At 42.3% G+C, this 25,101-nt stretch overlaps 1 protein-coding gene and 1 long non-coding RNA gene across 3 annotated transcripts in view; both read left to right on the top strand.

The window, feature by feature from the left end:
* PLCB1 (phospholipase C beta 1) overlaps positions 1–18,943 on the top strand; it is a 703,903-nt gene extending 684,960 nt beyond the window's left edge. For both annotated transcript variants that reach the window (XM_084825185.1, XM_084825194.1), the window contains one exon: positions 16,166–18,943. In XM_084825185.1, coding sequence (XP_084681311.1) covers positions 16,166–16,390 — 225 coding nt within the window. In that variant the 3' untranslated portion in view covers positions 16,391–18,943. The remainder of the gene's footprint in view (positions 1–16,165) is intronic.
* Positions 18,944–23,414: 4,471 nt separating this feature from the next.
* Positions 23,415–25,101, top strand: part of LOC146358984 (uncharacterized) — a 57,436-nt gene continuing 55,749 nt past the window's right edge. Inside the window, exon 1 of the long non-coding RNA XR_014786425.1 lies at positions 23,415–23,464. This is a non-coding gene — a long non-coding RNA (uncharacterized LOC146358984). The remainder of the gene's footprint in view (positions 23,465–25,101) is intronic.

Below are 25,101 nucleotides of genomic sequence, written 5' to 3'. Positions count from 1 at the left end.
CATGAACACAGCTTCCACACCCTTCATATATTTTATATGCTGGCTTTACATAAAGGCAAGTGTAGTGTCAGGGGGGAAAAGCCTTTGAGATGATGCTACCTTGGTACTCCACTAGTTATGAAGATGGCTGTTTATTCCCTCGCACTGAGGTAAAAACATACCTATTTCTGATTAGAATTGCCAAGTCAATCCTGGCTTCTGCTCCCGCTTTTGGTTTCAGTGAGAGTCAGTGTAATTTGTACAGTGTATATGCATTAGAAAATGGTGTCTTTCATATGTCAAGCTAAGTAAAGGATTCAAGGCTCTGAAAACGAAAAGCTGTAGGGACAAATGTTTGGTTGTTCCCTGTCTCTGTTAGCTGGCATGTTAAGCAAAGTTCATGGAAACCATGTACGTTTTGTTGGTTACAACAATAAAGTCTTCAAGTCACGTGCTGTGGAGGAGCTTTGAGTGCATGCGTGCATCTTATGTTGGGGGTATATTTTTTAATGGTTCAGGACAGTGTAGAAGGACAGCTTTAACAAACCTTTAAAAAAAAGAAAAAAAAGAAATTGTGTTCTGGTCATCTATATCTGATCCAGAAATTAACCTAATCAGTAACTTGTTGGTTTTGAATATGTAACTTAAATTTGTCTTGTTATACCTGGGGTACTTACGTCCAGGCAGACGGCTCCAAGTCAGTGCTGCCAAAAAGGCATTGTGCAGCTATTCCACCTTTCCCTCCTGAAGGAAAAAAAAAAGACAGAAGAAGTGGGAGAATTAGAAAGGGAAGGCAGCAATGTCTGGAACCCCTTAAGATTTCGTGAATGAGGCAGGGCGATTGTGCATGCAAGCCTCATCTGGAAGGACTCATGGTGTCTAATAACATTCATACTTTTATTATTAGATGAGCTGTAGTGGGTGTGGTGAAGGGAAACACTGATGCATGATGGTCTCATTTCACTCTGTGAACACGAGCACAGGTTATGTATAGCTGGAAAGCAGTCCTGAGGTATTTCACCTGAGGTATGCACGTTAGGGATGAGTGAACAAGTGATGGTTGCATTCGCCCAGATTCTCCAGGCATCAACTTGATGCTCGTCTCTCCCTTTGATTTCTGTGAGTGCTTGTGATCGCTATTCAAGTTACGCAGATGGGAAAACTGCACAAATCAAATGCAATTGAACAGGAAAATTGCACAAATATTTGAGTATTTTTTTCAAAGTTGCGCAACTTTCCCCATAGACTAAACTGTGAAATTTCACATTTTTTTTACATTGCACAATTTCAAACTGCTTTTTCTCTGAAATGTGCACAATTTCCAAACATGAGTGCATCTTCAAGAATTCATGAGTGTTTTCAGAGAACACGTTCTCCTGATCGCACTTATGTTAGGGTTGCAAACAGGACATGCGTGACTCTTTTGAGAGCACAAACAAAATTCTCAGACATCCCTAACACACAGCAACACTTGCCTCACTGAAGTGGACACCTGTTACCTGGGCTATGGAGGCTTACATGATTGGATGCTCTTGCATATAACAATGTGTGAGTTTCAGATCCTGTAGCTGAAGGAATTTTAGTATCAAATCCATTTTGGAATGGGTAGAAGTGGTGGACAATGGCATATTTGAGACTCCCTCTATTTTTTAAAATCTGAACAGATTATTTTATTTTCCTTGCCCACCTAGCAGGAAAACCTTTGCTATCATACATCTCTGCAATTAGTACTAGAAAGTTAAGGTATGATTCTACCAATGTTAAATGCTTTAATAAAGTCCCTTCAAATTCAGCGGGAGATATTTTCAGGTTTTAACTCTTCCACTGAAATCAGTAGGACTTAAAGCAGCTTAACATAGGCTAGATCAGGGGTCCCCAAAGAGTGTTGTGGGTGCTTTCACAAAATGACTGCCATGGGGGGGTTGTCCATTTTGGGCATGGCTAGTCACAAAACACTCATTTCCCAGAAAGCAAAGTGGTGAGACTAAAAGACTAGTAACTTGCCCAAGAACCTAAGTCCAAGGCAGACGTGGGGTGCAAACTTTAAAACACAAAACCACTCTTTTGAACACAAATAAAGATGGCGCTGGAGGGAAGCACTTAACTTTGCAGCATGCCAGCTTCTCAGGTACTTTTTAAATTGAAAATAAAGGCTTAAGAAATCAAATTAAAATCAGGAGAGGCAGGGAGGCTGGCAGGTGCCAAGAGAGGTATCTGCAGGCACATGGGTGCCTGTAGGCACCATATTGGAGACCCCAGGGTTAGAGTGTGCCCTTACTTATTTGTTCTTAAAGGTGAGTTTTCCAGGGACCACCCAAAAGAGCAGAAGTTTGTAGCAAGGGCTACATCTCATTTACTCCTGCAATAAAAGAGCTCTATACTTGTGTCCTGAGCTTTTCACCTACCTCTAGTGCATTAGATCCATCTATTTCTTAAAGGCAGGGCTTACAGCTACTTAAATATACAGAAGCTCTCTTTGCACAACAGGTAACAGTTAAACAGGATATACACAGAAGGCCTTAGTAGATCATGTGTTAGGATTGTTTCACTGCCCACCTGTAATTTCTAGACCAGATGAAGATGAAAATACATCTAAGTCATACAGGTTGATACCAAACAAAGGGCTTCTGTTATCACCCATGTTTGTTCAGACTCAGCTACCCTTGTTGCTATTTAACTTTGGCTGGTGTATTTGCAAAGTGTCACAAACAGGGTCCTGATCATGTCAACTTTATAGTGTCTGTCATGTAACTGTTTATTTGGAAATCACCCTGAGAACTTTGTCAGAAGTCGAAGCAAGATTCAGCGCAAGCCCCAAGACAGCTTGGTGAGCAACTGGCAAGCACTGCGGGCTGCCCACTCCTTCCCCAAGCCTCCATTGTTATGGAAAAAGGCATCTTGGGTCTTTCCGGAAAATGAACGTTGCTAAGATCGCAGCCATAAAGCGGCCATCTATGCAACATTACAGGCCTATAATGTTGTGTAGATGCCTCCTTTACAGCCACAATCTATGCAACGTTAGTTTTCCAGATAGACCTAAGATGCCATTTTGCATAGCAATGGCAGCTCGGGGAAAGAGTGGGTGACCAACCCACGTTTGTGGACTGTGTGGCACTCAGTGAACGGGTCTGGTAAGTGTCACACAGTCTGCAAATGGGAGTACGGTGTCTGTGAAGTTTAAATTGCATCTGCTGTAAAGTGAACATCTCAGTGATGCACAAAAGAAATAAATTGCTTTGCAATTATGAACAGAAAATCTTGGCAGTTCTGATATTAAATCATCATTATAGCAGGGTTTCCAGTTATGCAAATCTTGTAAGCTACCCCTTGGGGACACTACAGTAATGTTACAATGGGGAGCTTGATTCATCGCCCCTCTTGCTTTTCAATGTTATCTGCCCACCTCCTGTTTCGTTTTTCCCCATTTCAGATTGGTAAAGTGCTGGAAAGCATTTTAATTGTATTTGTGCAAAACGTAGCCTCACTAAATAATGTTATTTGATGAAAGCAGAGCTCACAAGTTTCCTCTGAAGACCTTCCCCTATGAGGGAAGGTTGCAACAGCTGGGATTGCTTAGCTGGGGGGGGGGAGGAGGCTAAGAGGAGACACTATAGAGGTATACAAAATTACGCATGGTGTGGGGAATGTGTATAGGGATACATTTTTCTCCCTCTCTCATAATCCTAGAACTTGGGGTCATCCCATGAAGCTGATTGGTGGGGGATTCAGGAGAGATAAAAGGAAGTACTTCTTACACAGCACATAGTGAAAACAGGGAATTTGTTACCACAAGATGCAGTGATGGCCACCAGTTTGGATGGCTTTCAAAGGGTGTTAAGACACATTCCTGGAGGAGAAGGCTATCATGGGCTACTAGTCTTGAAGTCTATGTATATGTACTACTACCAGTATCAGAGGTGGTATACCTATGTACACCAGGTGCTGGGGAACATGGTTGGGAGGGTGCTGTTGCACTCATGCCCTGCTTGTGGGTCCTGGCTGACAGCTGGTTGGCCACTGTGTGAACAGAATGCTGGACTAGATGTACCTTTGGTACATGGCTCTTCTTATGTTCTTAATTATGTCATGTACTGTGTATATTTACAAGGTGACCAACCCACTGTTCAGCTTTAGAATATGAAATGTCATAACAGCATTTGGAAGAACCAATTACTCAGAGATTAGAACTAGACACCTTTCCTCCCCACACCCTCAGTGTTGATGTACTGGCTCTGACCTGGAGACAGACATCCTTGTGTATCTATGAGACACTTCACATTTTTTGCCTATTCTGACATGGAGATGTATATCTGGGGATGTATTTTGGACCCTCATTCAAATGCTCAACCTTTCTGATGAGTCTAATATTGGAATGGCCACACAGCATCCCAGGCCATGTATGACACAGATTAATCTCTGTGTCAGAAAAAGTAACTTTTGACATAGCCCTCAAGGTGCATTTTTATCACACTCAAGGTACAGTACCTTTTATGTACTTGAAGGTACATCAAGCTTGTGACTAATGTGTAGGCCCATCCCCTGAAGAATGCCTGATGTAATAACGGCCTGTACCAACCCACGCACAAGAGGTTTAATAGGTGCCACTGCAATAACCCGCTTTGCCCCTTGAGAATGCCACTATATTGGAGGAAAGCCTTCAGGTTTGGGCCTGTTTCTTGAACAGCCACACACAGCCAGAGTCGCTTTCACTGCTATCTCCCTGAGCATTGACTCATTAGTTATCTTGATGAAAACTGTGTTGCTTGCTTCAGTGGTTACAGCTCCTGGGATCCAGCATTGTCATATCAAATAAAAAGACAGGGCCAGCTGATGTGCAGGCCTGGAGCCTGTTTCAGATGTCAGCACTAAATGGATGAGGAGGTGGTGATGATGGAGAGAGGGGATTCACATGTCCTTGCTTTTAATTAGGTCTCTTCATTTATCACATGAAGTCAGCAGCAGTCAGTGGACCAGTCAGTTTTAAGGGCCTTTCTCGGTGTGGCATCTATGGGGGAGTTTAATCTATTTGTCACTCCTGAAACGAACCCTAAGGTAGCCCAGATAATGCTCTCGTGGGCTTCATTTCTGTGACAATGATGCTAGACACATGTTGAACTTGCCTAAACTGTGTGTGTGGGGGGGACACATACTTTGTTTGAGGAGGCATGTCCAGGTTCAGTCCCCTGGTGCCCTCCAGGTGTGTCAGACTACCATCATCAACTGGCCATGGTGGCTGGGGACAATGGGCATTTGTAGTCCAACATGTCTGGAGGGCACCACATTGGGGAAAGTTGCCCTAGCATCTCCAGGACTGGGAAAGACTCTTGCCTAAGACCCTGGAGAGCTACTCCAGTCAGGTTAGACAATGTGGGGCTAGGTAGATCAGTAGTCTGAATATATGTATATCTTCAGCTTTGTATCTTTTCATAGCTGCACTTTGCAGTGTTTGAGGGGTCCCTACCCCGCCCCACTAAAATAAGATAATCTTCATTCATTTGTTGCTGCACCTTAATCTTCATTAAAGACCAACAACAAATTAAGGGGGCAGGGAATGAGGACAGGGACATGGTTTCTGCTGCATGCAAAAGAAGTGTGTTCAGCATTTAGAAGAGGGGAGGCCATGGCCCCCCTCGCTTTTTAAATCAAATAATAAATGTATATGAACTACATTCAATTTGTGACTGCTGCAGACAGAATGCTATTTTTTCATCTGGTTCTTTTTGTTGAAGCACAGCACCTGTTGGGCAGTCAGCTATGCACAGATGATGGTGGGAAACAGCAAGTTAAAGAGCAGAATTTATGCATCTATGCCTTGTAGTTGTTCTTTGAGTGATGCTGGATATATAAATTTTTTAAAGGCCCTCCAAGCAATTTTTCAGCCATCCCCTTTCTCCCAAAATGAAGTACACACTACCACTGATCATGCCTATTCATCACTGCAAAATACTTGCTATACTGAAAGTTAGCTGTAACATGTAGGCTTGAAATAGCCTTCCTAAATTCTGTCTTTCTTATATCTTCTCTCCTGGCCCTTTTCCTGACTTGTATGAGATTAGTCTGGTAGTCGCTACACTTAATCAGACTACATATGTTTTGTATGTGTAATACGAGGGTGGGTAACTTGTGGCTGTCCAGATGTTTTGGCCTACAGCTCCCATGATCTCTCATCATTAGCTATGCTGGTTAGGGCTAATGGGAGTTGTAGGCCAAAAATCTGGAGATACACAAGTTGCCCACCCCTGGTGTAATACCTGATGGGTTGTATCCAGCACTGTCATTCTCCTGATGGAAGCAGTTCTGTCAGCAAAACCAGGAGGGGATGTTTCCCCTTCCCTCACAGCCCACCCCACAGCCTTCAAAATTTGCTTTAGAGGGCTGGGAAACCCTCTAGAGCAGATTTTCAGGCACTTCAGGGTCAAGGAGAGAGGGAGAACGCCCCATAACACTAAAGTCCCATTTCCACTAGCACAAAGTTAAATTTAACCCTAAGTGCCCATTTACCACTTTACTGTCACGCATTGTCCCCCCCATTCACATGTACAACCCCCCCTCTCTCACACACACACACACATACCATTTACAAGCAATATGTATATATAACATATGCACACTACTCATGCATGCAATTCATACTGTCAGGAGCACTCTGGCGGCTTCTCCCAGTAGATTCCAATAGCCAACTCAAGACACAGAGGAAAGGATTTCTTTTCAAAGCTTTAATCCTTTTACAACTTAATGACTCTTTCAGTTGCTAATCACCAGCGACTAAGCAAGGAACAGTAGGGTAGCCTAAGTTTCAAGTAGTCAGTTGATCCCCGTTTGAAAGAGAGTCACTTGGAAGGCCCAGAACTTATGGGCTAGGGAGAGATCCTCCCTCTTTCCCTTGGGTCCATGGGAGGCGGCTGTTGCTTGCGCGCCAAACGGGCGCTACGCCTCCTTTCCGCGCCCTCCATCGCTCGTCGCTCTTTGCGTCTGCGTCGAGCGTCTAAGAAGCCCCCCTCCCACATTCCCTCACTACCCGGGTCACTCTCTATCTCTGGAATGCCGGCAGGAGGAATCTCTGCCAGGTGCTGAGCCTGTGAGGGATGAGCTGGCCCCTCTCCCACAGACAGCTGTTCTGCTCAGAATCCGAACTGCTCTGAGGCTCTCTGGGCTCAGTTTCCACCCTGACACATACTGACTTATGAGTGTATTTGTGTGTGTGTGTGTGCATACACGTGCATGTGTGTGTTGATATGAGAGTGGTAAGTGAGCAGCATATGTTCTCCACCAATTTGAGAACTGCCATTTACTCCCTTCTCTTCTCGAAGCAACAGCATACTATGCTACCTGTCACTAAGCCTTGCATTCTGAGAGGTGGAATGTTCACAAACATTCCATAACACATCAGCAGCTGAGCTAGGTATGATGGTTAGGGTTAAAGATGGAGACAAGGACCCAAAAACCTTATAAAGCAAATGTTAAAAAGCTGCCAACACATCTGATATAGGTCTCAAATTAAAATGTAATTGAAAACCTCTGATAAGAGCCCCCCAATAGCTACAGGGTGAACAAAATTCTTATAAATGTATTTAATATTTATTTTTATTTAATTAATGTATATCCCACCCTTTCACCCAAAAATGATAATCAAGGCAGCTAACAAAATGCTGGTTAATAACAAAATCTTAATATCAAAAAACAAATAAATTAAAAACACAATTAAAACACAAAAACAAAAGAAATAAGCAGCACCAACTAATTAAACTCCCTTTCAGCAATAGACCAGCTTATATGCTAAAGGCCTACCCAATAAAAACATCTCTGCCTCCAGTGGAAGGACAACAAAGAAGGGTCCAGCCTAGCCTCCCTCAGCAGGGAGTTCCAGAGCTTGGGAACAGCCACTGAGAAGACCCTGCTGGTGATAAAAAAACCTCCCTATTTAGATGAAATTGTTAGTAGCATCAGCCAAGCAGTGATGTTTAGTTTAAATGAATCCAAGGCACAGCTTTATAATGCTAAAATATTTATTTAAAGAAATAAGAATTTACTTGGCCTTGAAAGGTTAAAAAAGGAAGGAAAAATTCAAGAAGGATAACAAAGCAAGTTTCCTACACATCTAACTCATTATGGTTCTGGCTAGGCAAGGCTTAAGTTTTGGTTGAAGGAAAACAGTCTGTTTATCTAACCCAGGGGTGGCCAACCTTTTTTCTGTTGAGGGTCACATTCCCTCAAGGGCTGTCTGTTGGGGGCCACATATTGACACTGGGCAGGACAGAAGCCAGAGCTGGCCAAGGCCAGAGCCAAAGAAAGTGGTTCACCCCGTTTTCTCTTTCTACTGCTTTCTCTTTCTCACCACGCAGCAAGCTGCCAGGGAATGGATAGGTCACCCTTGCCAGAGGTCTGACCTGATCACATGCAGAAGGCTTTTGACATGAGGCCGAGGACCGCATAATATTAGGCCAAGGTCCCACACCTGATCGAACACATCCTATTCCCTCTTAAAGAAGGGTGGTACCCATGCCTCACTGAGGACAAAGGAGACATGACATGAAGGAGGAGGAAGTCAGGCATGCTAGCCCAAAGAAGGAAATTGTATCTTTGGCACTGGTGGAGTGGTTAAGCCTAAAATCATGCAGTTTGGGTTGGAAGTATAAAACCAGACACACTTACACACTGAGCCATACCAACCATTTTTTAAAAAATCTGGATCTCAAGTAAGCATTGCTTCCAAGGTTGGGGGGCACGAAACTGACAAATGTGTTATTCTGTCTTCTGGTCCACGAGGCAGGACAGATGTTCTTAGCATACGTGATGAATAATGAGGAATGTTTAGCAAGGTCCACGCTCCAGGAGAAAGGAAATAGGTGGTAGTCCTGCAACTATCATGTGTTTTTGTGTGTAAATCATTATTTATAGAAGTCTCGCCCAGGGCTGGCCCTGCCTTGCAACAAGCAGGAAAGAATGCAAGACCCAGAGTGCTTTGTGATGTGACCCACACCTCCAGTAGAGCGTCGTCTAAGAGTTGCCACAGCATTGCTTCTGACCTAACACTTTGGTCACCAAACACTACTACGCATACTGCCATCATGCTGATAATCACTGAAACACATATAAATGAATAAAGCGTGCGGGGGGCACCCCAAACTTAAGATCTGAGCCACACCAAATCATATACCTAAACCTCAGAGGAAGCAGCACTTCATTGGAGCGCAAGACTCTGCTAAGCATGACCTTCTGGTGTCAATAATACCCAGCGTGCTCAAAAATGAATGTGGAACTGGGATGCGTACCACTCCCAAACTAGGTTTGGGGCCAGATGAATCACAAGAAGAGAGGTGTCTGTGAGAAACAGTAGCTTTGTGTCAGGCTCAGGCCCAATACTTGGTTGAAGCACAAGACACTGGCAAGCATGGCACCCCAATGCAATATCAAACTAGTGGTGACTACCCCAGACTATGCTTTGGCCACCCCAAATCATATACCCCAGCCTCCAAGGGAGTGTCTTCTACATGATGACATACGGTTGTGTCCAGTCCAATGCTTCATTTGGGTGCAAGATACCATCAAGCACAGCAACCCCATGGCAATAAAACCAATGTATGTAGAAATTAATATGGGACTGGAGGTATGCACCCCACAATAAGTTTTGGGTGACCCTAAACCATGCACCCAAATGTCAGGGGAGTGTCCTCTACAAGTTGGGATACCATTGCTTCCAGCCCAGTGCTTCATTTGGGCACCAGATACCATTAAGTGTACTGCCACTATGCCAGTTTGTTTGTTTGTTTAATTAAAATATTTATTGGCCATCTTTCAGGGCAGAAACCCTCCCAAGGCAGTTCACAGCAATAAAATACATAAAAACAGTTAAAATATTAAAAGTGATAAAAACAAATGCAGTAAAATAGCAATAAAAACAACAATAAAAGCCAACAATAAAATCAGCAACAACAGCAATAATGGCAACAACAGCAGTCATATCAAGTGAAGGCCAAGGTAAAATAATAAGTTTTCAAGGCCTTCTTAAAAGCCTGCAATGATGGAGCATGACGGACCTCCGATGGCAACTTGTTCCAAAGGTGTGGGGCACTGCAGAGAAGGCCCTGTCATATGTGGTCACACACCTAACTGCTGTCATGGATGGGCAAATGAGAAGGGCCTCCCTTTCTGATCTTAAAGTGTGGGCTGGCTGATATGGGTGAAGGCGGTCCTTCAAGTAAATTGGCCCCAAACTGTTTAAGGCTTTAAAGGTCAAAAACAGCACTTTAAATTGGGCTCAGGAACACATCTGTAACTGGTGCAGTTGGCACAGTATAGGCATTATGTGATCGAATCACCTTGCCCCTGCCAATACTCACGCAGCCGCATTGCATTCTGCACCAGCTGAAATTTCTGAACCATGTTCAAAGGCAGCCCCATGTACAGCGCATTACAGTAGTCCAGCCTGGATGTCACAAGTGTGTGGATAGGCAAAGGTCTGTCCTCTCCAGATAGGGCCACAGCTGGCATACCGGCCTAAGCTGGTAAAATGCACTCCTGGACCCTGCAGCCATCTGGGCTTCCCCAGTTAGCTTAGAGGAGTAGGACTCCCACACTACACACTTGGACTTGGAGTGCAACTCTGTGTAAGGCCAGTTGTAAACCTCCATTCAGAGTAGTTGGTTTCCCAGCCCACAGTACCTCCATCTTGTCTGGATTAAGTCTCAGCTTGTTCACCCTCATCCATCCCAAAACAGCCTCCAGACACCGGTTCAAGAGTTCCACAGCCTCCCTGAGAAGTGCAGATGGAAACAAGAGGTAAAGCTGAGTATCATCTGCATGCTGATGACATTTCAGCCCAAACCTCCTGATGACTATCCCGATAAGTTTCATGTAGATGTTACAAAGCATAAGGGACAAGATAGAACCTTGCAGCACCCCACAGGCTAATGGCCATGGGCATTGATCACCTCGGAGGTCCAGATATCCAACCCAGCTCTGGCAGATTTCACAAGCCAGGATAGACAAGGATCTAAAGGGCAAGTAGTAGGCTTCGGTCCTCCAAGCAGTTTGTCCATGTCCTCAGGTTGAACAAGCTGAAAAGTATCCATAACATGACTGGATGGTGCACCAGGCCCGTCCATGTCAGATGTTGTCAAAACAATGGCATCCAAGCTGGCACAAATGTGAGCGATTTTATCTGCAAAGTGTCTGTCAAATTGTTCACAGCGGGCCTTTGAAGGTTTGGTTGTTGTGTTTCAAGGCCTATACCCAAGAGGCCCTTAACCACATGAAAGAGCTCCACTGGATGACACTGAGCAGAGGCAAAGGTTGCAGAGAAGTAGGATATCTTCACCACCATCACTGCCACAGAATATGATTGCAAATGGATTCTTACCTGTGTTCGATTGTATTCGTTCTGAGTCTTCCACCATTTAATCTAATTAAATCTAATGATTTAATCTAATTAAATCATGTAATCTAATCTAATGTACTCTAATCATTGATACAGTCATTTCATCACCCTCAGCTCCTCTGAATACCAAAGAGCTGACATGGTTCTACAACTAGGTTGAGGATATTCGGGAGCGATCATATCGATAGCCCGGGTCATCTCCTCATTCCAAGCGGTGGCCAGGACCTCAGCAGGACCACTGGCTAAGCCTGCAGGAAAATCCCCGAAAGACCTCAAAAATCCATCTGGATTCATCAGCCTCTAGGGGCAGACCATCAAATTTGGTCCCCCACTCTTGCAGACATTATAGGTGGTCTGAAGCTCAAAACTGAACCTTGCTGTCCACACCAAAGGAGTCACTACTGGTTCCCTCATCTGCAGATCACTTTCTCCTAACCCAGCACAGAAAATGAGGTCCGAAGTGTGTCCTGCCACATGTGTTGGGCAAGATACTATTTGAGACAGGCCCATGGTATGTATAAACGAATAAGTCATGGAGGATGTGCACCCTAAACTAAGCTTTGGGCCACCCCAAATCATATACCCAAGTCTTGGTGAGGGTGGCCTCTGTGAGACACCACATCATTGGGGTATAAAGACACTGTCAAGTGCACGGTTCCACACCCACTGGGTGTCATAGGACCTCATTCTTTGCTGAGAAAGGTAAAAGGTTAGCATGGGACACATGGAACATATTTCCAGAAATCACAACTGCATTTCTGACACTGGAAGAAGCCTCAGAATATATCCCTGACAATACCATGGTGCTACTTGAAGGGTTTGTAATACTTAAATATGATAGTACTAGTGGATTGTGCAAAATCAATGAGGTAAAACGGCATCTATTTTTACGAAGGTCACAATCCCTGGAGAATATTCCACCAACACAAACAGATCTCAAATAGCACACAACATGGGCAAACTGTCAGGGAGGATATGTATTGGGAAAGAAAAGTGCTGTGAACTGATATACTGTAATTGTAAGAAGGCATGCAGATGCCTATGCAAGTGCCACAGTACCACCCCTAAGGCACAGTGCTTAGACAGAAAAAAAGACAGAAAAAAATTCCTACAACTCCCACACTGGCTGACCGGGGCATGCTGGGAGTTGTAGGAACTTTTCTGTCTAAATGCGCATAGGATTTCACCCTTAATTGCACTTCTTTTAGTCACCATGAAGGTAATTGTTTTCAGGAATTAAATAACAATTGTGACATTAAATGCTTCCTATTCCTTTATTTATTTTTTATTGCATTATATTCTGCCTTTTTTCCTCTTGCAAGGAACTTAAGGCAGCTTACATTATCCTCCTCCTCTCCATTTTATCCTCACAGTAACAGCCCTGTGACGCTGTGAGGTAGGCTGGGCTGAGAGTCTGTGACAGGCCCAAAGCCAACCAGTGAGCTTCCTTGGCCAAGTGGGGACTAGAACCCAGATCTTGTGGCTCCCAGTCCAACATTCTCACCACTACACCACACTCGCTTCCCATGAACGTATGCCATAAACATAACAAATCCCTAGGTTTCCAGCTAACATTTATCCATAAAATAGGAACATGACCATGATGTTTATTTCCCATAAATCATTTTATGTCCTATACAGCACTGATGAGCAGAACATCCAGATGTTTTGGATGACAACTCACAGCATTCCTGACCATTGGTCATGCTGGGAGGAGCTTATGGGAGTTGAAATCCAAAACATCTGGAGATCTGCCTTCTGTCAACCTACCATACAGTATCGATTTCCACATACAACCAAGTAGTACTTGGTTATGTGGGGTTAATAATGTTTGGTGTTAATGTTATTTAATTAATTCATATCCCACCTTTCCATCAAAAACGGCACTCAAGGCGGCTAACAATAATAAAACTTAGGTTAAAAACAAAATCTTTATGAGTACGTGATATTACAAAAATCTATAAAACACAATTAAAAGCACAGCAATAGTGATGGATATAAAATATTAGGCCAGTGATGGATATAAAATATTTTTTCATAGGCAGTATCTCATGGTGTCTCACTGGGAGCCATATCAGGAAAATATCTGGGCATTAATCACTGCATTTCCATGGCAAGTTCCATGCTTTTAACCGAGAGTGCACAGTTTGCTCAAAAATCCTGGCTTAACTGTCCTGCTACTCACAAAGAAGCTTTGTTGAATCTCCTTGCTCTGCCTTTTAATAGACAAAGCCAGTGTAACTGGAAGAGTGAGAAGTAGCCTATTCTTGGACATCAGCCTGTCAGCCACAACAACAAGGGGGAAAGACAGGTATTAGCTAGAGCTGATATGTTATTTTAAGCTCAGCTATATGGCAAACTGAAATTAAGCAACTCACACCACAGCCTGTTGGGATACTGACTGTTCTTTTACCTTTTTACAACTCACAGGAAAGAGGCAATGCTTCTCAAAGATTTCCAAACTCAGTTAGCATCACTTAGCTAAAAGGATAAAGGGGCACAGTGGTGAGGGAAGGAGAGAAGTACCATAGGATTGACAGGTGTCACATAAGCATACTTCACACAAACACAAAAATACAGAATTAGTGGACCAAACCTTTAAATTTCAGCTATATTTCCTTTACACTACTGGAGGGCAAATTTTGATCAGCTGAAGCCAGAACCTTTACAGCTATTGCAACAGAAAAGATTTCCCAGCTGACCACTGCTTTGAACCTGGGAAAACTGCTTCTGGAGAATAAAGAGGGAGATCCACAGGATGATCTTCCTGGATGTCATCCACATCCACAGGATGAACTTAATGTCGTCTTCATGATCATCTTCATTTGTTCACACAGGGGTTGCCTTCTGAGGCTGTGCCCACAAAAACTAATGCTCAGGTGGAAGAGCCCATTTTTAAAAAAAGCTTGTCAGCAGTTCCTCAATAAAATTTTGTAATGTCAGACAAGTTTCTCCAAAGGACAGTGTGGCCCAACTACTGGTCATCCCCTACAATGAGCAGTCAGTGGGGAATGTTGGCTGCATTCTAGGACCCACTCTGAGTTCACAATTGCCTCTCACTAATTTGCCCCAGGATCCTCTGCAGCACTCAGTGGTTCCTCGTCCCACAAAACAGCATGGAAAGTGTTCCCGTCCCTTGAAGTAGGAAGCTTGAAAACTACAGCAGCATGTATAATGCCAGAGCAGCAACGGATTCTTTCAAATAATTGCAACTGGAATACTTTCAAATAAGTGGAACTGAAATACGTTCAGATAATTGAAATATGTTCAAATGATTGAAATACTTCCAAATAAATGAAATTGGAAAATACTTCTAATTGTTTACTGTCAAATATTGAAATTGTATCTTGGGTGTCAGATACAGATATCAAATACTCATAGAATATGCAAGCTGTCAGGGTTCCCCTTATGACCTGGACCCCCTGAGCAACTCCTTGAGGATCTCTTGCCTCCTTAACAGTCCCACCTTCCTTCTTTTAAACAAAATAAAAAATAACATGGGGTTTAGGCTGTAAACGTGGGGTGACTGACACTCTGGACACAGGGTTTAACCACAACAGTTTACTGGTAAATCAAAGCAAGCAAATCACAACTAAAGGTATTTACACAATAGAGCTGAGTGATACAAAAAGGCCTTAAGAGAAAATAAAAGTTGCAAAACACAAGTTCCTTTACCCTAGCTGTACTTAGTCTCTCCATGCTGTTTCTTCCTGCTCCCTCTTCAGGCTCTGGTCTCCCTGACTCCCCTCTTACTGGCTATCTCAGTCTCTTTATATACCTTCCTCCCTCGGAACCGAAAGTACTGTTTCAATCCTGAAGAAATAAAACTTAACTGGTGAAATGAAAATGAAACTTATCTGGGGAAATGAAACTACTCCTCTCAGGGATACCCCCTCCCAACAAAAAACCCCAGGCCTCTAAGCCTGACCTTTTTCCCCCTTTGCCTCTGTAGGCCTCAAACCTTCACACAAGCATTCTGAAACTATCTAGTTAATAATTGAATAAAATTTTGCCAAATAAATTTTTGAGGGGAATGTTAAGACCATATACATTTGGGTTGTATCTAACCATTGTAACAGCACTTTTCTAACATTTTGTGTTATACTGATAGCCTCAGTAGTGCTTTCAGCCACCAGATTCACATCCTTGAGTGTATCAAACTTGATTGCACATGGAACTCATCAGTGTTGAATTAACCCAACTTGCTGTGTAAACAGTTCTTTGCTTTTGACTTAGCAACATGCTCCTCATTATTAAAGGCCTCCATAATGGCATTAAACATCAAGAGTTTATAGGTAAACCTGGTCTGAAAGTTTTGAAGATTTGTCTAAATGCTGGGGTACTTGGGATGGGGCTAAATCCACGTACCCCTTTTGCCTTCCACTGCCACCACCACCTGTTTCACAGTGGCGCCGGGGACAGCAGGGCTTCTGCTGGCCCATGTAGCACTCTCCCAGCTGCTGCCAGCATTATGTTTTCCCTGTAATACCCCTCTGAGTGACACTGTGTCTTCACATATTGTCATTCAGAGGGGTGTGGTCTGTGGGGGAAACTGTAGCTGTCAGCAGAGGCTGCCATTCCCCCTGTGAATGCTCCTGTGAAAGGTGTGCTGTAATGCTGCTGCAGCCAATGAAATTGGGGTAAGTTTGCCCAACACCTGAAATTCACTCCTGGAAAAATCAACAAAATGCCCCCCCTTTCACCACCCTCGAATGGAGCTCAGTTGTCCTTTCCCCCATTGCTTGAAGAACACAGGTGGTCAGTCATTGTCTGTGGTGTTATTTACGACAGTATTGGTGTTATTTCCAGTTACAGGCTGAACTTGATCAAGAATATCAAGACAAATTCAAAAGACTCCCATTGGAAATTCTGGAATTTGTTCAAGAAGCAATGAAAGGCAAAATCAGCGAAGATGGAGACCGCAGCTCTACCACTTCTTCCCTAGCATCTGATGGTGGAAAACTGAACCATAAACCACTACAAAATGAAGAGCCGGAAGATAATCGGGGAAAAGTGTTTGATACTCCCCTCTAGCAACTCCTGCAAGGCCACATACCTAAATTACTGTGGCACGGCAAGTCACCACCTTGTTCCCCAGATAGTCTTCTCTTTGTGAATGACCATTGGGCAGCTTCAGAAATGGAAGGCATCCGAAAGGACAGTATGCGTTTCTGAAAGGAGCAGTCGGTGAGGAAATTCTGTGTTGTTTGTAGGCCTTCTATGTTTTACCAGCTTAATGGAGTAGATTAATAGGCCAGCGCTGCCCTTTCTCTGGCCAGTTTAATATGAGTAGTTTTCCAATCTGGAGCTTTCTGTGGGGACCAGCGTGTTTTGTGCAGGTAAATGTGCATAGACCTCCATGTGAAGCAGCAGTGAAAAAATATTCCAAACACAATTTTCATGACATCCTTAACCCTTTGTTTCCTCCTTTGTAACTGCACCTTGAAAGCTTGTATCATCTTGATAATTGCACTGATTTTTAAAGAAACGTCCTTTCTTTATTTTTATTTCTTTTTTCGCTTTGCAAGCACCAGTAGCTTGCTTTGTTGACAATATATCGGAGAACCATCTGCTTTAAGGTTGTCTGTTAAAACTGTGGTCACTAGCATAAGTTCCCAAGTTGAAATCTCTTCAGATCTCTCTTCAGTGGACCTGTGTTTGTGAATGCGTCATCTGATGTGAGTTCACATAGATGTGTATAGACATGCACATGTATAGACCCCTATGCACAAGCAGAGCATGCAAGTTCTTGCTGAGCCTTCCCTTGTGGCAAAATGAAAAATTCCAGGGTTAAGGACTAATATTTCTGGATCAGCGATAACAACTGGTATCACTACAAAGCAGTCGTTAAATCACAAGAATCTAACTTCATATTATATCTTATTTTCAAATACACATTTGTGGGTTCAAGAGTACCACTTTCAATCATTATTTTTGGGTTGCAATGTGTGATCTAATTATTAAAATGTTATAAACTATAGTATCTGACATGCAGATGTCTCTTCCATAGTTTTAAAAAATGTATAGTCTGCACATGGGAAATGCCATCTCCAAAATGTATATAAAACACAGACATTTTGGAGCTGAAACATTTGTGAAAAGGAAAAAAAAATACTCAGACAGAAGGACACAAAAAATGAACACTTGAGTTCTGGTCCTGCAGTTTATTTATACACTTAACCTTAGGGAGGTTACAGTCCCTCTTGAGTTCAATAGAATTACTTCCCGGATAATATTGAAACCCTAAATTTTGTTCTGATAATCGTAATGACTTTTAATACATAACAGCATATATGTAGTTTGCTTTCCCTCAGGAGTTCAGTAGAAATAACTTATTTTATTTAAACGTAAGCAATAAATAGAGATCAAACTTAAGTTTCAAGTTAAATGCTAAGTGTACATAGGGAGATTAAAACTTTGGCTTTACAGTATTTTCCCCCCTTAATTTACAGTATGCACAAAGAAGTGTTGCACACTGTTTGAAGAGCATCTAAAAGATAAAATGTACTCTGCTTACAATATATGGAGTAATTTAGAGGGCGTAACTCTAAACTGATACTTTCATTTTGATTTTAAGAATATGACTCCTGTCATTTGTTCTACTTTTGCACTTTGAAGATCAATATTATTAATCATTAAATACAAAAACCTGGAAGGGTCAAAGTTTAATGCTGCATTTTATAAGATAAAGGTTAAATAAACTTGTTTTAAGTTAGATAGGATACAATAATAGCAGTATTCAGAAAAATTATAGGACTATTTCTTCGACATGCTTGTATAGTGCAGCTTCAAATAGACTAGGAGAAATACTGATGAACTTTTTAATTTATGAAATAAAAGTTAATGGTTTGACAGAGTATATTAGCTGTAGTTGGTTTTCAGTACATTTGTATTTGACCATTGACTGTACTTACTTTTTTTTAAATATCTGTACAGTGCCCTTTTTTGCAGTTGTAGTTTAGTGTGTAATATTGTATATCTTGCATTGTTCAAACTTACAGTGATATATCATTTACCATTAATATTACTTGAAATAAAGTAAGGTAATGAAAAAAGGAGTCAATGATGTGAGAGTCTTGTGCCTTTTATGTATTTGCCTTGTTATGTGTTGAACATGTGGAAATAAATATACTGTGGACATTTCTGCTTTAGAGAATAGAGCTACATTATATTACACTGAATTCCATTGTACACTTCAGATATTTTCACACTACTGAGAACCATTTTCTTTTATTAGCTTAAGACAAATTTTAGCTCATGAACACCGAACATTTTGAATCTAACATGGTTGTAAGAGATTTCTTTAAGAGACCTAAAGGGACGTGGCTTGCCTTCCTTTGAAACTAATGTTGCTCTTGTACATTGGTATAAACACTGTATGTGATTGGCTGATTGGAAATAGTGATTTGCTTTAAATTAGGGGAAACCTCTCATTTAACATGTATATAATTTAGTTTCTCAGCCTTTTAGATGCATAACTCACATTTTTGTAAGAATCCTATGCAATTTTGTGGCATGATGTTTCTTCCACTTGTAATTTATGTGCTTTCATCACAGATCCAAATAAAATTTCTTAATGCTATCTGTATTTTCTCTCTTAATTGACCAACTTCCAAGCATCTTGCTATTTGGAAAGCTCCCCATACAATGCACAGCCATCGGGGAAGGTTTTGGCGTATTCCAAAACTGTTCATGTGGGGGTTCGCGATATGACACAACGGGCCTTGGCACTGCACCTCACAAATGTAAAGATACATCATGCAGCATGGCCCAGAGTCTTCTACAAGACAAATGAGTACCATGACAATCCTTCAGGGGGTTCTCAACAGGCAAAGCTGATGTGGAAAGGGTTCTCTGGAAGTAGAGGGCAATAGCCAATGCTGCCTGTGCGCCGGCAAGAGCCACCAGTAGCACGATGGGGAGCTAGCGGTTCTTAAAGCAACTGAAAACAAACAGAAATGCTTGTTTCTGAAATGGGGCAGTTTAGCAGAGCTCACAGAAGGGAGCTCTACTAACCTGTCCCAATCTGAAACAAGTGTTTCCGCTACTTTCTGGGGTTGTTTTAAGAAGCACTAACTTCCCATTGTGCCAGCAGTGGGTCACACAGGCACAGCAAAATGAATGGCACCACAGTGGCAGTACCGGCTACTGCTTAGAAGGTTTAAAAGCCACACAGACGTAAAATGGACAGTCAATCAAAAGTTTCCCCATAGCTCCACTTTCACTCCAAGCACTAATCATGTCCTGAGGAACTGACTGAGGTATGTGTTTTTTAGGAATATTGCAAAATTAGGCTGAGGAACATTCCCAGTCTAAGCTTTATTTATTTATTTGTTTGTTTGTTTTGTTTTATTTAAAACATTTGTATCCTGCCCTTATCATTAACATCTCAGGGCAGTGTACAGATAAAATCATTGTACACAGTACAAAACAATAAATTATTTAAACAGCTAAAAACATATTAAACCATGGACAAGCTAATACCAATTAAAATCTAAAACAATAAAACAGTTAAAACAGTGTGCTACTGTTAGGGAATGCATTTAGCCTTCAAAGGCTTTAGTAAAAAGCCATGTTTTTACTTGGCACTGAAATGAGACCAATGTCTGTGCCATTCGGGCCTCCAAGGGGAGGGCATTCCACAACCAGGGTGCCACAGCAGAGAAGGTCCTCTCCCATGTCTCACCATAGTGCATGTCTTGCACTGGGGGGGGGGGGCCCTCCAACAGATCTCAGTCCTCAGGCAGGCATATACAGTATAGGGAGAGGCACTCCCTCAAATAGCGAGGTCTCAAGCTGTTTAGGGCTTTAAATGTCATCACCAAAACCTTGAATTCTGACTGGAAGCGTATTGGCAGCCAGTGCAATCCCTTTAAAACTGGTGTTATGTGATTTTTATAAGATGTTCCAGTCAGCAGTCTAGCTGCTGCATTTTGCACTGGCTGCAATGTCCAAGTCATCTTCAAAGGCAGCCCCACATAAAGTGCATTGCAATAATCTAATCGGGAAGTTACCAGTGCTGTACTACTGTGGCTAGGTTACGCCTGTCTTGGAAAGGCTGTAGCTGGCAGATCAGCCGAAGCTGGCCCCAAGTACTCCAGGCCACGGAGTCCACCTGGAGCTCCAATGAAAGGAATGGATCTAGGAGCACTCCCAAGCTATGCACCTGCTCCTTCAGGGGGAGTGCAACCCCAACCAGGACAGGTCACTTACCCAATTCCCGACCTCGGGAACCACCAATCCACAGAACTTCTCTCTTGCCAGGATTTAGCTTCAGTTTATTGGCCCTCATCCAGCCCATCACAGCCTCCAGGCACTGGTCCAGCACCTTCACTATCCCAGCCGACCCCAACATCAAGGAGAAATAGAGCTGAGCATCATCAATGTACTAGTGAGACCACCCCAAAGCTCCTAATGACCTCTCCCAACAGCTTCATATAGATGTTGAACAGCATGGGGGATAGAATAGAACCCTGTGACACCCCACAGCTTAATAGCCATGGGGTAGAACAGGAATCCCCCAATACCACTCTCTGGAATCGGCTTTAGCTCACTTCAAAGGGAAAGACATAAAAATGACCAACATTTTAATTCTGGCCATAATTTAGCACCAACTATATAATAGCTAGCATTAAATGTTTATTTTGCAGATATGTGTTTACATCTAATTGTCACAGGGAGTAATTGTTTAAGAAGAGTCCTGCTGGAACAGATTGAGGGCCCATCTAGTCCAGTCTCCTGTTTCTAGCAGTGGCAAACCAGATGTCTCTGCTGTTTGTCTGCCAGCAATTGGTATTCAGCGGTATATTGCATCTGCACCTGGAGGTTCTATTTAGCCATCACAGCTGTTGATAGCCCTGTCCTCTATGAATGTGACTAACTCCCTTTCAGAGCCATCTGTGCCAATGCCCATCACTACAATATATGTCAAAGAATGGCTTATTCTTTTGAACTAGCCTGGATATTTATACCCTATGACAGGATTAACCACTGGTGTAAGTGGGCTGCACCATTGATCTCACTAGATACGACCCTGTGCCAGCTATGCATTAATGCCCTAGGATAGGACTTATGGCTGGATAATGGAGCAAACGTTTTCATTCACGCATCTTGTTCCTCTTCATCTTTTAATCTGATGTACTGTCTGGACACAGAAGACAAATATCCAAGCACTTTCTGATATAATTGGATTACCTCTGGAGAAAACATAGTAATACTAAAGCCTACTCCATTATATGCAATACATTTTCTTTAAAACAGCACTCACTAACCAAAGCATAACAATGTCGTAATGCATCATGTTGGTGGCAAATCTAAGCATTAGAGTGGCTCTTCATGCCACAATAATTGATAGAATGAATGCAATTGTACTGTTCGGTCATTGCAGCAATAAAGGACTAGCAAGATACCTGCACAATTTCATAGGCAGAACTGAGAGTACAAGCAGGAGCATATAAAGTTTATGCCCTTGTGCTGGCACAAAACAGACATTATCTCTCTTCTCTTCCACAGCGTAAAGAGATCCTCGTTTCATTTTCATTATTAGCAACTGCCATGGTGAATAACTGAATCCATTCTTTATCTTACTTTTTTATCTGATATGCATGCCTTGATACCATAGTGTGGATTTATACCACAGGACAGGTGATCTCCTACTACAGAACTCCTGTAGATCATCAAAGTTTGCAGAATATTCCCAGCTGAACCAGTAGATCATATAATCATAGGGTTGGAAGGGGTCTACAGGACCATCAAGTCCAACCCCCTGCTCAATGCAATGCAGGAAGCCTGATTCCCAGGTGGTTTCCCATCCAAGTACTAGCCAGGACTGACCCTGTTTAGCTTCTGAGATCAGACAAGATCAGGCGCATCCAGCCCTTTGCTGAGGCTGTTATCCCATATGGTTGAAAAGGTTAATTTCTACTGAATATACTGGTTGTCACTCAAACTCCGATACAGTAAGGTGAGTTAGTGTTAATTATTACAGCCCTTCTCTCCAAATTGGTTTAGTTGTCTTTGTGGGGCCCAGCAACTCTTCAAGCTACCTTGTAATCCTCGCCTACTGAGTTGGCAGTCCAATCCTAGGCATGTTTATTAAGCCCCATTGAGTTCAATGAGACTTACTCCCAGGTAAATTGTGCATAACATTTCAGCCTTAGAGTACTTTTATTTTCGCCTTCGTGTCTTTGCTATTAGTAACAAGCCAAACCATGCCTATTTTGCCAGGCATTAAAATTATTTAGTGGAACCTATTATTCCACAGATGTGGTACTTGATTTTAATTTATGCTGGTGTTTAATAAGTTGTGCTTTTTATTTTGTGTGTGTGTTTTGTTCAGGTGTTTTCATCTCACATGCATAAACTGCCTTAAACTCAACTGCAGCCAGGAAGGTGAGGTAGAAATTAAATAAGCATGAATATGAGTCAGATGAGTTCTTGGTTGAGTGTGTGCATCTAATGAATAATCTTTTCAACTCGGTTCCAGGCTGCTCAACTACAAGTCAATTTACAATTGTTCCCTTGGGGATGTATTTGGTGTGTGCATGCAGTTTGCCATTGCTGACCATCAGCAGGCTTGCAGAACAACGAAAATGGGTATTTCTATTACAGCGTGCCAAAGTTGTCAAGCCTCTTCTGCAGGCTTCAGTGTTCCTCTCTTTGCTTGAGGGAGGAGAGGAGCAGAGCTCTGTATGAAGTATTTTGAATAAATAGTGTGTCTGGTCTTCAGCTTTTTCTCAGACACATGTCTCTGTTGCACCTGACAAGCCCTCCTGTCAAGTTATCTGCATGACCTGTAAATTACATTTGAAAATGGTAACTGCTCTCTTTTCCAGGGTTATTTAGGCCTTGCGTTTTTAAAAAATAAAAAATAAAGCAGCCCCCAAGTTATTTGCATTGCAGTTCTTTCCCAGAAATATATTGTTTCTTGCAGAACAGGAAGAAACCTGTATTTCTGTGGTTTAAAGTGTACATATTTACAACTCACTTGCTTCAGGAAGTAGCAGGAGGCCTTTTTTTACTATGTTTACAATAAAAGCACACCTACAAAGCAATGCCTGAGTCATGGATTATTAGCACAGGCAAGATTACACATACCCCAGATTAGAGGTGAGTCCATGCAATTTCAAGTCATAAATTAAGAGGGGGGGGGGAGCGAGAGAGAGAGAGAGAGAGAGAGAGAGAGAGAGAGAGAGGGATATTTCAAAGTTTTAATCACAGCTAAGCTGAATTTTAGTTCTTATTTTTAAGCTCTGCAATAGGATAAAAATGATACAGTCCTTTCCTCAGCACTACTTGAATTTCCTATCATGTTTGTATTAAGAGGATGTAAAATTGTAACATCTATTCACCGTCTTAAAGTATCAAGCTACTTAAATTTTCCACAGTTCCACCAAAAGAGAGCCTCACTTTTGTTATCTAGCGGTAATATTACTCTGTATGTGGAACGTAATACCCATCTTCTAAGGGTAAAGGTTCTTAATTTCTTCTGCATCCTAGAAAAGTGCAGCTATTGTCTCACTAGCAGCCTGAAGCATTAAGGGCGCTATCCTATGCTTGTTCAGACAGGAAAAAAAAGTCCTACAACTCCCAGCATTCCCCAGCCACCATGGCTGGCTGGGAGTTGTAGGACTTTGTTCAGTCTGAACATGCATAGCACTGCCCCATAAATGTCTCAAGTACACATTCCCGCCACATTTTCTTATTAACACTGACTCTGAAGCTACAGAATAGTTATGCACTTTAGGTAAGAATATGACCCAACTATCCTAAAAACATGTTTGATTTTTGTTTTAAATTGTGTGTGCGTGTTTAAAATTTAGTTTCAGTGTTCTATTTTCCCCGACCGGAATAACTACAAACCTTCTCAAGTGGTTCACTGGTGTTTTCTCATTCCCTAATGATGGCTGCTGTTACCTCTTCACTGGCTCCCATTCATTAGAGAACTGACTAGCAGGCAGAAGCCAGTTAGTCTTCCACCTACACACACGCACACACACACACACACACACAACTGCTGTCAGTAGATAACATAGGGAAGTACCCACTGCTTGTGGGACCCACCACTAGTACAATGGGAAGACTGCAGATCCTTCAGTAAATGCACAGAGGAGAGGAGAGAGATGCTTCTTTCTGGAACGGGGCGGGCCAGCAGAGCTTGCGGAAGGAATTGCCTTAGGATGCGCAACTTCCTGTAGCACAGGTGGGTCCTGCTGGTGCAACAGAAACAGCGGAGGTACAGCCGCAATATAGGGTACTGCCCATAGTGTATTTTCGTACATGGAATATCAATGCGATAAAAGTATCACATAGTTTCATGTGTCATCTTTCATTATGATCAAGTGGTTGATAACTATGAATGCCAATTCACTAGACAAGCATTCCCCTTGTAATGGAATTCAAAAGTAATATGTTATCGTCTCAGGAAATTGCAAATCATCATTGTATCCATAACCATTATTTATGATTACTAAAATTAAGACCAGAAATTATCAAACATCCCGCATAATTCAAATGCAGAGTCCATTATTATAATAATTAATACATCATCTAATACTTAAACAGGTAGCCTAGTTGAATGACTTCTTCCTTGCGTTCTTTTTTGTGAACATGGTACATTGTCAAAAGACGAACTGGGGATCCTTTATCTGTTGCGATTTACTGAAGGCATGCTCACTGAAGCAACCAATGTGGGGATTCAATGGGGCGCTCTTAGGGGAATGCATATTTGCAGAAATAGTTTTTCC

This window comes from Heloderma suspectum, chromosome 1 (genome assembly GCF_057233095.1).
Source record: "Heloderma suspectum isolate Gila_16-S chromosome 1, 16-S_ref, whole genome shotgun sequence".
NCBI classification, from domain to species: Eukaryota; Metazoa; Chordata; class Lepidosauria; order Squamata; family Helodermatidae; genus Heloderma; species Heloderma suspectum.
This window is presented reverse-complemented; position numbering and strand designations above follow the sequence as displayed.